This window comes from Typopeltis vanoorti, chromosome 8 (genome assembly GCF_054136105.1).
Source record: "Typopeltis vanoorti isolate ZY-2024b chromosome 8, IOZ_Tvanoo_1.0, whole genome shotgun sequence".
Lineage (NCBI taxonomy): Eukaryota > Metazoa > Arthropoda > Arachnida > Uropygi > Thelyphonidae > Typopeltis > Typopeltis vanoorti.
Genome location: NC_143556.1, coordinates 10,934,348 through 10,949,814, shown reverse-complemented (window position 1 = coordinate 10,949,814; position 15,467 = coordinate 10,934,348). Strand labels below are relative to the sequence as shown.

The following is a 15,467-nucleotide window of genomic DNA, read 5'->3' as shown; positions in this document are numbered from 1 at the left end:
GTTTTCTCCCTGGTGCAGGACACCAGAGTGTACAGAGGATTTGAAATTGGAAGCAATCAATATTTAGTCTTGAACAGGATAAAATTGAATTTCATATTGAAAAGAATAACGTAAGAAAGTTTTAAAGCGAATAAAAGTTGAGCATCTCTCAGATGTGAACTGTAGACTAACATACACAAAGATTATTGAAGAAAAAATGAAAGAGTTTGAGAACAGGAACCAAACCTTGGAGATTCATTGGCAAGCCTTGAAGAAAACCCTGATTGATTCAGCCAGAGAGGCATGTGGTGAGGTTGTCTGCAAGGATAGAAAAATCAGGACTCCATGGTGGACAGAGGAAGTTAAAGAGGCAGTGAAGGAAAAGAAGAAATCATATCAAAAGTTCCTGGCAAATAAGTCAGCTTTTGCTCTTAGAGAATACAGAGACAAATGTAAGAAAGCAAAGCATCGTGTAAAACTATCTAAAGAAAAGTCATAGGAGGACTTTGTTAAGAACATAGAAAATAAATATCAAGAAGGTGGTAAGATTGTTGAAGAAGCTTAGAAATGGAAGAAAGTGTGCTCTAAAAGGAGTACTCATATATAAAAAAGGAAATAAAAACTGAATGTGAAAATTACAGACGTATTTCCCTACTTAGTGTTCCTTGTAAGATTTATGCAAGTATACTCGAGAAATGGTTGAGAAGGATTGTGGAAGGGAAGCTTGGTGAAGAAGCTGGATTGAGGCCAAATAGAGGCTGTCAGGATCAGATCTTCACTTTACAACAAATTCTAGAGAAATCATGGGAATATAGCCAAGATCTTTGTTTAAGTTTTGTAGATCTGGAAAAGGCATACGACAAGGTGCCAAGAGAGAAGCTATTCAAAACACTAGAGTTATATGGTGTCAATGGGGGCATTATATCAAGCAATACTTAGTCTTTATTTGAGTTGTAAGTCAGTAGTTAGAACTGAAGGAAGTACAGGAAGATGGTTTAATATTAAATCTGGCGTCAGACAAGGATGTACATTATCCCCTCTGTTATTTATTGGATCACATTATGAAGGAAAGTGGTATTAAACTTGATATCAAAATTGGAGATGTTTAATGTCAGCTCTTTACTTTATGCAGATGATGTTATACTTTTCAATAAATCCGGTAGAAGTCTGCAAGATTCTCTGACTGAATTGAATATCTGTTGTAATAGTATGGTATGAAGTTCAGCAATAACAAGACAACGACAATGAAAATAGGTAGGAGCATTGAAAATATCAACTGCGTTGTGAATGGAGAACCTATAGAACAAGTAAAACATTTCAGCTGCTTAGGCATGTATAATAAATTTAGTTTAATCCTTTATCCAAGTGTGAGCAAACAAAGTTTGCGCCTGAAAGTATCTTCAGGACTGGGTTAAGGTGGTACACACCAGGGCAACTCGTTGCAAAGGCATGATTTTTAGTAAAGATGGTAAAGTAAATATGGAAATAGACAACAGACTCAACAAAGTCCATGGTGGACACAGCAAGTTAAAGAGGCAATGAAGGAAAAGAAGAATGCATATCAAAAGTTCCTAGCAAATAAGTCAGCTTGTATTCTTAGAGAATACAGAGACAAATGTAAGAGAGCTAAACACTGTGTAAAACTAACTAAACAAAAGTCATAGGACTTTGGTAAGAACATAGAAAATAAATATCAAGAAGATGCCGAAATATTCCAGAAGGCTGTTGAAAAAGCTCAGAAATGGAGGAAAGAGTGCTGTAGAGATGATAAAGGTGACATTGAAAACTGGTGAAAAAGATACTTGATGTATTGTAATTACTTCGAAAAATTGCTGAACAAAAGAATCAGTTATTCAGGAATGCAGCTACCTGTTATTTTCAACATGCTAAAAACATTTGGGATCTGTAGAATGTTTGTGTATTGAACTGCCAAAGAACAGGTCGGCCATGTTGCATTAAAACACAACAGCTTGTGAGGGCTGTGAAGGCATACCTCTGCCATAATCCTGTGAAAACGCAAAAAGTGATGTCATGAGAGATAAACGTTTTGCAGAGAATGATGTCATATGTATTAATTGATAACCTGAGCATGAGAACCTGTTGTTCAACCGGACACTTCCTAACACCACAACTTATGCTTTGGAGAGAAAATCAAGGGCACTTCTCTAGCAGGATGCGAACAACAGATAGAGATATCTTCTTCATAGATAAGAAGATTTTCACCATTCCAAAGTTGTTTAACTGCCAAAAGAATGTTATATGCCTTAGATGGTTGCACAACATGTGCCATAGCACCCAGGATTCAGAGGTCATCACCCCCACATCAGTGATATATTGGGGGGAGGGGGGTATCCAAGTTGCATTTCTGTGAGGAAAGGGTCAAAGCTTCTGCTGCCAAAGTGTACCAAGACATTGTGCTGGAACCTGTGGTATGACCCCTAAACACCTTGTTTCATGGTAGGCAGCGGGCCCTCCAACAGAACTTAGTTCCTGCACACAAGGTGAGGGGTGTGCCCGACCACATATCCCCATCTGGAAGTCCCAATTTGAATTCTACTGGATTCAATTTGTGGGCGGAGCTTGAGAAAGTAGTCTGCAAGAAACAACATCACAGCATTGCCAGCCTGAAGGTGGATTTGTTGGAGCAAGCAGTAGAAGCATTTCTGTTGCATGATATGTGTGTGTGTGTGTGCGCTGCTATGATATCTGGCCTCACAAACTTCAGGCATGCACGCATGAAAGCAAAAGGGTGACATTTCTAATGTTGAGTGCTGCTATATGCATTTTCTACATATGGTTTATATGTGCTGAAAGCTGTAAGTGATTTACTGTTAGATTAAAAGTTTATGCACTGTTCAAGTTGTAACAGTATTTATGGCTAGACCAAGTATTTTGTCTTGCATTATGGGAAGGATCATTTCCTGCCTGATTTCAACCTTTATTGAAGTCTCATCAGTGGGAACTAATTCAGTGCAAACTATCAGTACATCTTAAAATAATTTTGAAAGGGCTAATAGTGGAGAACTTACATCATATTTAAACAATAGTCATGCCTTCTGGTGTTTTGCTTGCTAGCTATTGTTAATCACTTTCATCTGACTGTTTCTTTATTATTATTATTACCCCCAAGACCTCATGGAGTCAAAGACTCATCTGGGAGGTCCCTTTATCACACACACAGCTCATCATACCATGTCTTAAACACACTCAAACCCCTTGCAGACACCACACTCTCAGGCAAGGCATTCCAATCATTTACAACTCTCCACGTAAAAAACCTGCCTCTCACTCCCCTACTCACACCCTCTTTATATAATTTCCAGGGATGACCTCTGGTTCTCCCCTGATTTCCCACTATTTTCTGTAGAACTACTCCAACATTGATCCTATAACCACCCCTTAACAACTTGTAGGTCTCTATCATATCTCCCCTCTTCTTCCTGTCTACCATACTCTGCAAATTACATATTCTCAATCTTTCCTCATACTTATCATTCCAGAGGTCAGAAACTGCCTTAGTCAGTTGCCTTTGGACCCCTTCCAAGATCTCTTCATCCTTCTGAAAACCAGGTGACCAAATCTGGGCACAATAGTCCATGTGTGGCCTAATCAAAACCTTATACAACAGAACAAGAATCTCCCTACTTCTACATGTCAGTGCCCTCCACATCATTCCCAAAAGCCTTTGTGTTGTCTTCACAATTTTGGCTATGTGTCCGCTAAATTTTAGATCCTTATCCACCATCAACCCCAGATCTCTTATTTCCTCCACCTCCAACAGTATATCCTCACCAAGCATAAATTCTGCATCCCATCTTTATTTTCCAAATTTTAAAACCTTACATTTTGCAACATTGAACTCACATCCCCATTTCCATGCCCAATCACTCAATTTATTCAAGTCTTCTTGTAAGGCCACTACATCTTCACTGCTCTTTATGGCTTGTCCCAACTTTGCATCATCTGCAAACAACTGAATATCTCCATCCAAATCTTCACCTATATCATTAATATACAAGTTAAACAGTAATGGCCCTAAAACAGACCCCTGAGGCACTCCACTAGTGACTTTCCCTTTCCTTGATATTGCTCCCCCATACACAACTTGTTGATACCTATCAGATAGCCAGTCTCCAATCCAATGCACTAATCTAATATCCAACTCCTAATCTAAACTAATCTAATATCCATCTGCTGTAGTGTGACTGTTAACTTATCATGAGGTACTCTATCAAAAGCCTTTGTGAAATCCAAGTATATTACTGTGTATCCTTCTCCTCTGTCCAAGGAATCAGTCACTTTATTATAATAAGTAAGTAGATTACTAAAACATGATCTCCCTTTAGCAAATCCATGCTGTCTCTCAAAGATAATACCATTGTAGTCAACCCAACTCCGGATCCTAGTTTTCACAAACTTCTCCAACAACTTAACCACAACACCTGACACACAGATAGGCTTATAGTTTCATGCTTGAGTTCCCTCACCTCCTTTATGAAGTGTCGCAATCTTGCCTTCCTTCCACTCCTTAGAGACTTGACCAAGTGCAAGACTCGTATTAAAAAAATATATCAAGGTAGGTGTCAACTCCCTGGCACATTCCTTCAGTATACGTGGTGATATATTATCAAGTCCCACAGCCTTATTAACATCTAGTTTGCTCACTTACAGTCGGTCTCTCTTCCCCATAATCAACTGCTCTTGATCTCTCCATGAAGTCACATTCACAAGATTGAAAGACCTTTATGAACTGCTCATTAAGTATCTCCACCATTTTTGTTTTCCCATTCTCTTTTGTACATGAACATTTCCACCCCATCATTGCTCACATAAAAGCCAATCTCCTGGCATCTGACTTCTCCTTTAATTCTTACATAGGTGATCTTAATAAACATTCTCATAACATTCTAAACATGGCATTCAGTGTCTCTTTTGATTTTTTTTGCTGGAAGGAGATCAGAAGAATCTTACCTAAACTGGTTACTAAATATGTGTCTTGGTCCTAATGGAACTTCTATGATCTTGAATTCTGATCTTCACACCATTCTTCCATGGGGCTATAATAACAAACATTGCTACATTGAAGAATGGGATGATGCTAGTAAAAACTCAATTCTGTTTTATTTCTCACAATAAAGAATCATTTTCTTCCAGTCTTACTTTTGTAGTAACTAGCTCACCAGGCAAGATAATGTCTCTTCTTGATATTACTCTGAATTCTGTCTCTCTCTCTCTTTGCATCAAAATATTATAATTATTGCCTCCATGAGGGGGCATTATTTGTAATATGTTGCTTTTGCTCAGCGCATTACTTTTTTTTCTGAACAGCTCTTAACTATACAAATCAATTCAATAATACATCCAAAAGGAAGTGCTATGCAGTATGCTATACTAGGGCAATTTAATCCGAGGTTAGTTGCCTCATATATACAAGTAGCTGAGTTTGTAATGATACTTCGTATCCAAACTTTTGTCTTGCTCACTCATACGTGGCTAAATACGAATGTAATTTATTGTCAAGTAATTTACTTTCTGATTTATTTTGTCTATAATAAGTATATTTCTCTTTATCAGGCATTCTGGTGTTGACGATATCCTCCTCCGCTATGCTAACGGTGAAGACTTTCTATGCTGTAGCACCAAAGCCTATTACCCACTATTGCTTTCATATGTGATAGTATCTTTTTCCATGTTGATAGTTAGGTGAAATCTTGCTAGAGCACTTCGTAATAATGGACATTTGAGCAAGAATCTTGCTCAAACCTAATCTTTAAGTATACCATTGTCAGGGGGCTAGTTATTGGATATGCTATAGAAGTAGTATGCACATTAGCCAACATAACATATTATGTTGGCTGGAATTGCAGCCAATTTACCTATGTAGTACTCCAGTGATGTCTGTTGACATGTGGATTCCTTATGGAACAGATGAAAAACATACATTGTGACCATAGCTTGGATGTAATCTGCTTACGGTCGCCTAATATAGTCACATATTTATTCCTATATTTGGTCAGTTTATAAGCTTTTCTTAATGCTATGGCATTTTAACCAACTATAACCAACTACCAGCGTTGAAGCAAATTTGTTAACTGCTTATATATATTAATGTGTTTATGTCTGTGAAGAAAAAATGCATGCATTTTATAAGTGATTAAGAATATATTGTTTATAAAATGCATGAAAAAAAAATGCAATTTCTTCTCTGTTATTTGTAAGCAAACATCGAAAACATTCAGTGTCATAAAAATTCTCAATAAAATTTTTTTCTGAAAATCCTTTAACATATGGAATACAAATTCTGATTTGTTCTTCAGGCAGGTTAGGATAGGATGACAGCCATAATCATCGATTTTTTTTCAATAGTTTTTTCATGATAACCATTAGTGATAAACGCAGTTCTGTTAATAAACAGTTCTTTGTTTAGAAAAGAATTTGTAGAACATATTTTATGAGCTCTGTCAACTAAAGATTTGATTACACCATATTTCTGAAAAGGGTGATGATGTGAGTTAGAATCAATGTATTTACCAGTAGGAGTTGGTTTTCTGTATATGGAGACCTCATCATCATCATCAAATTCCTGCCATGTACCCTCAAGGGGTGTACAGGATATGATAGTACTACATGAAAAAAATTACAACATTACTAACTTCCTATTTACAATTTTCCTCCAAATCAGTCTGTTACTTGTCAAGACTCCAACATTATCAGATCTTATATTTCTGTTGTCTAAGGCACTTTGTACCATATCAATCCACCTATATCTTGGTCTTCCTCTGGGTCGTTTTGCTGCCAACCTGGCAGAGAACACTTGTTTTGCTAATCTTTTTTCGCCCATTCTGTTTAAGTGACCATACCACCTGAGATTAGCTCTGCTAACGCATTCCTCGATGCCAACAATGTCAAGTTCTTTCCTAATATACTCGTTTTTTATATGATATTGCCATTGATGCCATCTGTTCATGTCTATAATCTTTCTCAGGACTCTCATATCTGCATCTTTGGTCAAGTGTTTTACTTCTGACCCAGCTCTCCATAATTTAAAATTGGCTTGAACACTGTCTTGTATACAGCTAATTTAGTGTTCCGACTAATTTCTCTCTTATTCCATATGAATTTATTCAATTGGCTTCCCACCATACCAGCTTTGCTGATTCTGTTGTCTATTTCTATATTTAATTTACCATCTTCAGTAAAAATCTTGCCTAAGTAGCTGAAATGTTTTACTTGTTCCACAGGTTCTCCATTCACAACACAGTTGACATTTTCAGTGATTCTGCCTATTTTCATTGTCTTTGTCTTTTTATTGCTGACCTTCATACCATATCTATTACAACAGCTATTCAATTTAGTCAGAGAATCTTGCAGACTTGTAGCGGATTTATTTAGAAGTATAACATCATCCGCATAAAGCAAAGAGCTGACATTAACATCTCCAATTTTGATATCATGTTTAATACCACTTTCCTTCATAATGTGATCCATATAGAAAACGAATAACAGAGGGAATAATGTACATCCTTGTCTCACACCAGATTTAACATTAAAAAATCTTCTTGTACTTACTTCAATTCTAACTGCTGACTTACAACTCAAATAAAGACTAAGTATTGCTTGATATAATGCCCCATTGACACCATATAACTGTAGCATATTGAATAGCTTCTCTCTTGGCACCTTGTCATATGCCTTTTCCAAATCGACAAAACTTAAATACAGATCTTTGTTATATTCCCATGCTTTCTGCACTATTTGTCGTAAAGTGAAGATCTGATCCTGACAGCCTCTATTTGGCCTGAATCCAGCTTGTTCTTCACCAAGCTTTTCTTTTACAATTCTTCTCAACCGTTTCTCAAGTATACTTGCATAGATCTTGCCAGGAACACTCAGTAGGGAAATATCTCTGTAATTCTCACATTCAGTTTTATTTCCCTTTTTATATATGGGTACTATGAGAGCTCTACTCCAATCATCGGGAATTCATCCTTCTGTCCAGGCTTTCTGAACTATGCAGTGCAGCCACTGTAAGACTCTTATACCACCATACTTCAGCATTTCTGGTGGAATATCATCTACTCTTGCTGCCTTTCCACATTTCAAGCCTTTGATGGCTTTTTCTACTTCAAGTATGGATATGAATTCCTGACTGCATGCCTGGGCAGTGTTTTTTATCACTGTGCTGTCATCACTGCTTGTTTCATTTAGCAGTTTTTCAAAGTAATTACTCCATACTTCAAGGATATCTTTTTCTCCCGTTTCATGTCACCTTTATCATCTCTAATTCCTTTTACAGCACTCTTTCTTCCATTTCTAAGCTTCTTCAACAACCTCCAGAATATCTTGCCACCTTCTCTTCTTCTTCTTCTTCCTAACATGGAATATAGGCCATGTGGCCTGTTCCGGTCTCATGCCATCTCTTTCTTGGTCTTCCGATTCTTCTTTTTCCACTTATTTTGTATCTGTATAATATTTTTGGTAGTCTGCTGTTGTCCATTCTATTTAAATGTTCTAGCCATTTTTGTTTATACTGTCTTATGTAGTAATTAATTGGTTTGATTTTTAGGGATTGTAAGATTTCTTCATTTGTTTTGTTGTCCCACTTGGTATATCCAGCTGTTTTTCATTTCTGCTGTTTGAATTCGTTTTTCATCTTTCCTTTTCATGGTCCATGTTTCGCTTCCGTATAGTAGAGTTGGTTTTGACAAGACATTATATAGTCTGATTCTAGTGTGTTTTTGTACCAGGGATGGCTTAAATATACTGTTTATTATGCCATTTACTTTGACAAAGTTTGATATTTTAGTGTCTTTTTCTTCTTCGTATGATAGATCACATCCCAAGTATCTGAAAGTGTTTACTTGTTCTAGTATTTTATTATCGATCACTATTTTACTTCTTATTGGGTTTTCTCCTTTGAATGCCATTATTTTTGTTTTTTCTTTGGATATTGTCATATTATATTGCTTTGAGATATCATTTAATGATTTTAATGATCTTTGTAAGTCATCTTTCTGGGCAAAAGTGTGGTTAGTAAAGGTGTTAGAGCTGGGTTCTTTACTTTTAGAGTAGTGAATGAGTGGAATGCGCTCCCTGAGTCTGTGGTGGATGCTGTGACAGTGAATGAGTTTAAGGCGAGGTATGATAGATACTGTATGAATGTCAAATAGTTGTGATGAATATGATTTGGGGCCTCCCTCGATGAGTCCAATGACTCCCTGGAGTTGCCCGTAATAATAGTAATAATAATAGTAATCTTCTGATGTAGCTAATACTATTTGATCATCTGCAAATAGTAGTGTATCTATCTTCATTTGCAGGGTCATTTGTATACCAAATGGGTTATGCTGTTTCCAGATTGTTAATATTTCATTTATATATATATTGAAAAGCAGAGGTGAGAGGGTACATCCTTGTCGTACTCCTCTTGATATATCTTTCCATTCTGAGGTGTGTTCTAATTTAACTGCTATTTTATTTCCTGTATATATTTCTTGAATAGATTGTAAAATTTGGTTTGATATGTTTAAATTGGTTAATATTTTAAACAATTTTTGTCGACTAATTTTGTCAAAAGCTTTTTCATAATCAATAAATGCCACATGTGTTTCTTTTTGAAATTATCTTCTCTTTTCTATTAATAATTTTAAAGTAAAAATTGGATCTATGCAGGATCGGCCTTTTCGGAAGCCTTTTGTTCTTCTAGTAATTTGTTTTCTACAATGCTCCTTAGTTTCTCTTTTAATATTCCTGCATATATTTTATATCCTGTATTCAGCAGGCTAATTCCCCTATAACTATTGCAATTATCTTTATTTCCTTTTTTATAGATTGGGATGACCAGTGCTTTTTTCCAAGAGTTAGGGGTTTTTCCGGACATCCAAACCATATTAAAAAATTTCAAAAGTCTTTCATTAAATTTTTCACCTGCATTTTTGTCGAGTTCTATATTTATATTGTCTTCTCCTGGCGTTTTCCTATTTTTCATCTTCTTTATTATATTTTTCAGTTCTAACATTGTGATATTTTCTATTAGGTCATTCTTTGTCTTATATAATTTTAATTCATTGTTCTCATCTGTCCAGAGATTTTGGAAATAGGTCACCCATTTTTCTAAATCTATTGTTTGGATTTTTATCTTTTCTTTTATTTCTTTATTCATGTATTTTATTACTTTATAGGTTTTGGGGTGATACTTATTTTCTATATTCTTGCCAAAGTCCTCCCATGATTTTTGTTTAGCTAGTTTTACACAGTGTTTAGCATTCTTGCATTTGTCTCTGTATTCTCTAAGAGCACAAGCTGACTTATTTGACAGGAACTTTTGATATGCTTTCTTCTTTAACTTCCTGTGTCCACCAGGGAGTTCTGATTTTTTTATCCTTGCAGACAACCTCACCACATGCCTCTCTGGCAGAATCAATCAATGTTTTCTTCAGAGTTTGCCAGTGAATCTCCAAAGTTTGATTATTGTTCTCAAACTCTTTCATTTTTTCTTCAATAATCTTTGTGTATTTTAGCCTGCAATTCACATCTGAGAGCTGCTCAACTTTTATTCACTTTAAAACTTTCTTACATGTTATTCTTTTCAATACGAAATTCAATTTTATCCTGCTCAAGACTAAATAGTGATCACTTCCAGTTTCAAATCCTCTGTACACTCTGGTGTCCTGCACCAGGGAGAAAACATCACTATCAACAATAACATAGTCAACTCTTCTTTCTCCTTGCCTCTTCTCTCCATGTGAATTTATGCACTTTTTATGTTGTGTTAGTAATAACCAGTTCATGTCCTGAGTAGAAATCCAACAGGTATTTGCCATTATTAGCTTTGCTCTTTTCTCCAAATTTTCACAAAATATTTTTGTATGTCTCACAGTCATTTCCTAATCTGCTATTTAGATCCCTAACAATGACCAACTTTTCCTCTTTCATTGTGTCAGTTGCTTTTTCTAAAGCGTCAAAAAATTCCTCCACTTCTACCTTAGTAGAACCTTCTGTGGCACCATAGGCACAAATAAGTCTCATTGTCCAGTTCCCCATTCTCATATTTGCCCACATTACTCTACTTGAGACTGACTGCCATTCAAGAAGATTAGCCTCGTATTTTGTGTTGAATACTATGTCTGTAGACTACCATTTCATTGATGTAGAATGAGAACATCCAGAAAAGGAAGACTGTTCTTATCTTCTACTTCTAGGGTAAATTTGATTTTTTGATCTATTGAATTTTTTTCAAGAAATTTATGAAGATTAGATAAGGAGTTTCCTACAGCAAATACATCAACATATCTGTACCAAACCTATGGTTTTGGTGAAAATACGTCCAGAATATGGTGGGTGAAATGTTTCACAAAGTAATTATCTAGAGTTGGCGAAGGGGGAGAACCCATAGCTGTTTCCTCTATCTCTTTATACAGTTTGTTCTGGCAGCTAAAGTATTCTGAATTAATGATACTCGAATACTAATATAATAATAATATTTTATGATGAATTCTTCCCCTTACATCTCAATTTTTAAAAGTGAAAATAACTTATGTATTTAACACTTGATTTTGTTCCACTGAATCCTGTGTTTATTGTGTTTTCCTGTAATTGTATTGACAATGGCTACGAAACTTAGTCAAAACATTTTTACAAACAAAGGCATTTAAAATAAAATATAAGTGCTTCTGGTAATAATATTTCATGATGAATTCTTCTTCTTATGTCTTGATTTTTAAAAGAATAAATAAGGTAAACATACAAAAAAAATTAATAACATAAAACAAAATTGGCATTATGGAAACAAAATGGACTATTAAACCAGAACTCCTTTTCTGATTTTAGTTGATGAATTTAAAAAAGAAATTCTGCTCATCAGACAAGCACATTTTTCAAGCCCCAACTATAATGCTCAACTAAACTATTCACAAGTGCGGGCACTTGTGAATGCCTTGTGAATTCACAGAATCGAAATCTGGCACATATGCACACACACACAAACTACAAACTTACACACAGCTCCTTCCTGGATTTTTAAATGATTGTATCAAATTGCTTCTAAGTTATAGCAAGTTAAACTAGCAAATATATTTTTAAACATACTTTCTATAATAACTTTAGTAAATAAGTGATTACTTTTGTTAGATGTTTTGGATTCAAGCAAATGAACAAGATAAAGGAGCAGAAGTTACAGATGGAAGAACTGCTCTTGCTTTACGACATAAGGTTATTGAATTTTTGCTTTCTCATTGGAATGAGGATGTCCCTAAGAACTGGCCAAACCTTCAACCTCTGCAGTAGGTGTTACATGAGAAATTAATTAGTATCAACAGAATATCAGCTGAAAAACTTAAAATATTAAATCATACATAGTGTGCCTGTTAAGTAATTAAACAACAATTATTATATCAACCCAAAGAACTATTTGGAATTTTCAACTGATTCAAAATAATCTCCCTCCAACTCCACACAATGTTTATATCTGTCGTACAGGTATTGGAAGGCATGGTGAAAGTCCTGAACAGGGAAACTTCTTCAGTGTCTGGGTCACACCACATTGGATGTCCTCAATGTCGCTGAAGTGCTCCCCTTTCAAGACACACTTCATCTTTGGGAAGAGGAAAAAGTCTGCAGGAGCCCATATCTGGTGAATGGGGGGGGGGTTCAAATCACACAGATCGACTTCAGAGAGTGCATTGTCATGCAACAGAAACCAATTATTGTTGTGGAATGGTTCTTTCCTGACATGTCATATGTGGGCATACAGACCCACATATGACATTGCATTACTCCTAAATAATGCTGACCATTCATTGTGGCGCCCTCAGGAATAAATTTGCAGTGGATAATTCCAGCAGCATCAAAAAAAAACAATAACCATTGTCTTGACACATGATTTTTGCAATCTGACTTTCTTCTGCTTGGGAGAAGACATTTCACACTATCCAATGTACTGGCGTTTCGTTTCTAGATCAAACTGAAAACACCAACTTTCATCATTGATAATTGTTTCCAACACATCATGATCTTGATCAACTACATGGATGAAATTTTGACAACATGTAACCTGATGACACCAATCTGTACAGCGAGTAGCCTAGTGGTTATTCACCTATCATGGGCAACAATTTTCCTAGCTTTCACCACATTTCCATTTGTCTGTGCAGAAACTGGCCATCAACAGCATGGTTCATACTCCTGGGACTCCCTCCCTTCTTTAAATGTTGAAACCAGCAGAACACCTGGCTAAGACAGTCATCGCTGTAAACTTTTTTTTAGGTCTTGGTACACTCCTGTAACAGTTTTTCCTAATTTACAGAAAAATTTTATCATAGCTCTTTGTTCCATGGCACAACTTCTGACAAGCTCCACATTTGATAATAACAGTTTCAACATGAAAACTTCTGCATCACCCAACTCGAAAGTTGTACCTGCAATTACAATACATGCTCTAGTTGTCAAAACTATAAACACAACACAAGAAAGATATTTAATTAGCCAAATATTTCGGTCTGAAAATTGCAGACCATCTTTAGTGGCACTACAAGAAAAGTTTTAAAAAATACAAGGTGGAATACTAACAATAGATCATTTAAAAATAGAACAACTGCGTGATGTTATATCACTAAGCATCAAAGGGAATATTTTTAAGCAGAGACATGATTGAAATAAAGATATTAATTACTAATATTAAATAACATAAAATTAATATGAATTAATGAGTTATCCTGATAAGACTTTCCCAGATTTTTGATACAGATATACAGTCATTCTGATTCAGGTTAGGGCAATCGAGTAAGGCCTCTACGCTTTCTTTGAATAAACGTTCAAATTTATAGCGGGATCTATGTAAGAGGCAAGTTTTTGACCAAAGGATGTTGTAGTTAGTTTCTATCCCATGCTGAGCCAATCCAGATTTTTCAGGTTTGTTGTGATGAATGGAGGATTGATGTTCTTGGATTCTTTTTTTCAAGAGAGCATCCAGTTTGTCAAAAACAGGAGAGATCACAGTTGCAGGGAATTTGATCAACTTCAGGAAGAGACATAGTTGAGCTTTTGTCTTTAGGAGAAGGAAAATGGGAAGATAATTTGTTAATAGGTGAATACGTAGCTGTTAACTCATATTTCTTCAGAATTCTTGAGATAGGTTCTGAAATCCCAGAGATGTACGGAATTGGAACTCGACGTATTGAATCTTTGTTGTTTAGTGGTGAAGTATAAGAATCGAGAAGATGTTGCGTACTCTTTTCAGAAAAGCCATCGAGTTTCATGTGTTGTTGGATAGTAGAAAGTTCTTTCTGTAGAAAATTAGAAGTAGAACCATTAGTTTTGGCTCTTCTGATTAGACATTTTATGATTCCTGTTTTTTGACAAGGATATTGGGCTGATTCTTTAAGAATATAACGACCTGTGAACATCGGTTTCCTGTAAACTGTAGTTGTAAGAGTATTTGAAGGTGATCGGATAAGGAGAACGTCTAAAAATGATAACTCGTTCTTTTTTTCCATTTCCATAGTAAACTTTATACGATGATGTAAGGAATTAAAACTGTTTAGAAAAGAAGGTAAGGAGTCTTTGTTGTGAGGCCATACAGTAAAGATGTCATCTATATATCTTACCCAAAAGGATGGTTGAGGGAAAATAGATGAGAAGAGGACTTTTTCTAGATGTTCTAAATAAAAATTGGCTAAAGCAGGAGAGAGAGGACTTCCCATGGCCGTTCCTTCTACTTGGCTGTAAAATTTGTTTTGACATAAGAAATATCCAGAGTATATTACAAAATCGAATAGTTTTGTAATGTCTTCTGGAAAGATGTCAGCGAGTAATTTTAAAGTCTCCTCGAGAGGTACATTTGTATATAAAGATTCTATATCAGAGCTCACCATAAGATCTGTAGGTTGCAATGGGATATTTTTCAATTTTTCTAAGAAATCTGAGGAGTTTTTAAGAAAGGAACTAGAGTTGCATATGCGAGATTTCAATAATTTAGCTAGATATCTGGCTATACGGTAAATAGGAGAATCAATACAATCTACTATTGGACGAAGAGGAAAGTCAATCTTATGCATTTTAGGTAGATCATAAAATCTAGGAGGTCTTGCAAAATGAGTTTTAAGTCTTTCAATTGTGTCTCTATCTAAACTGATGACTTCATCTAGGAGAGAATTTAATTTCTTTAGTTGTCTGTTGGTTGGATCATAATCAAGTTCTTGATATGTGGAGCGATTTCGAAGTAAAAGAGAAAGTTTTCTTCTGTAATTTGCAGAGTCCATAACTACTGTTGCTTTCCCTTGTCAGCTTTGGTGATAATGAGGTGATTGTTTTTTCTCATGGACTGTAAAGATTTCATTTCAGAAAGAGATATGTTGGAAGGAGGAAGTTTGGCCTTAAGTAGAGAAGAAGCGACTTCTAGGCGAAGAGCATTAGCTTTATCACTAGTTAGATGACTGAGATTCCGTTCAATGTTAACTAGGAAATCTAGATATGGTATCTTATTAGGAACA

General features: G+C 35.6%; 1 protein-coding gene across 1 annotated transcript in view; it reads left to right on the top strand.

Moving 5' to 3' along the window:
- The window catches only part of LOC150103729 (sulfhydryl oxidase 2-like), a 162,499-nt gene that overhangs the window by 66,687 nt on the left and 80,345 nt on the right, over positions 1–15,467 (top strand). Inside the window, exon 4 of the mRNA XM_090397064.1 lies at positions 12,109–12,260. Coding sequence (XP_090253190.1) covers positions 12,109–12,260 — 152 coding nt within the window. The remainder of the gene's footprint in view (positions 1–12,108; positions 12,261–15,467) is intronic.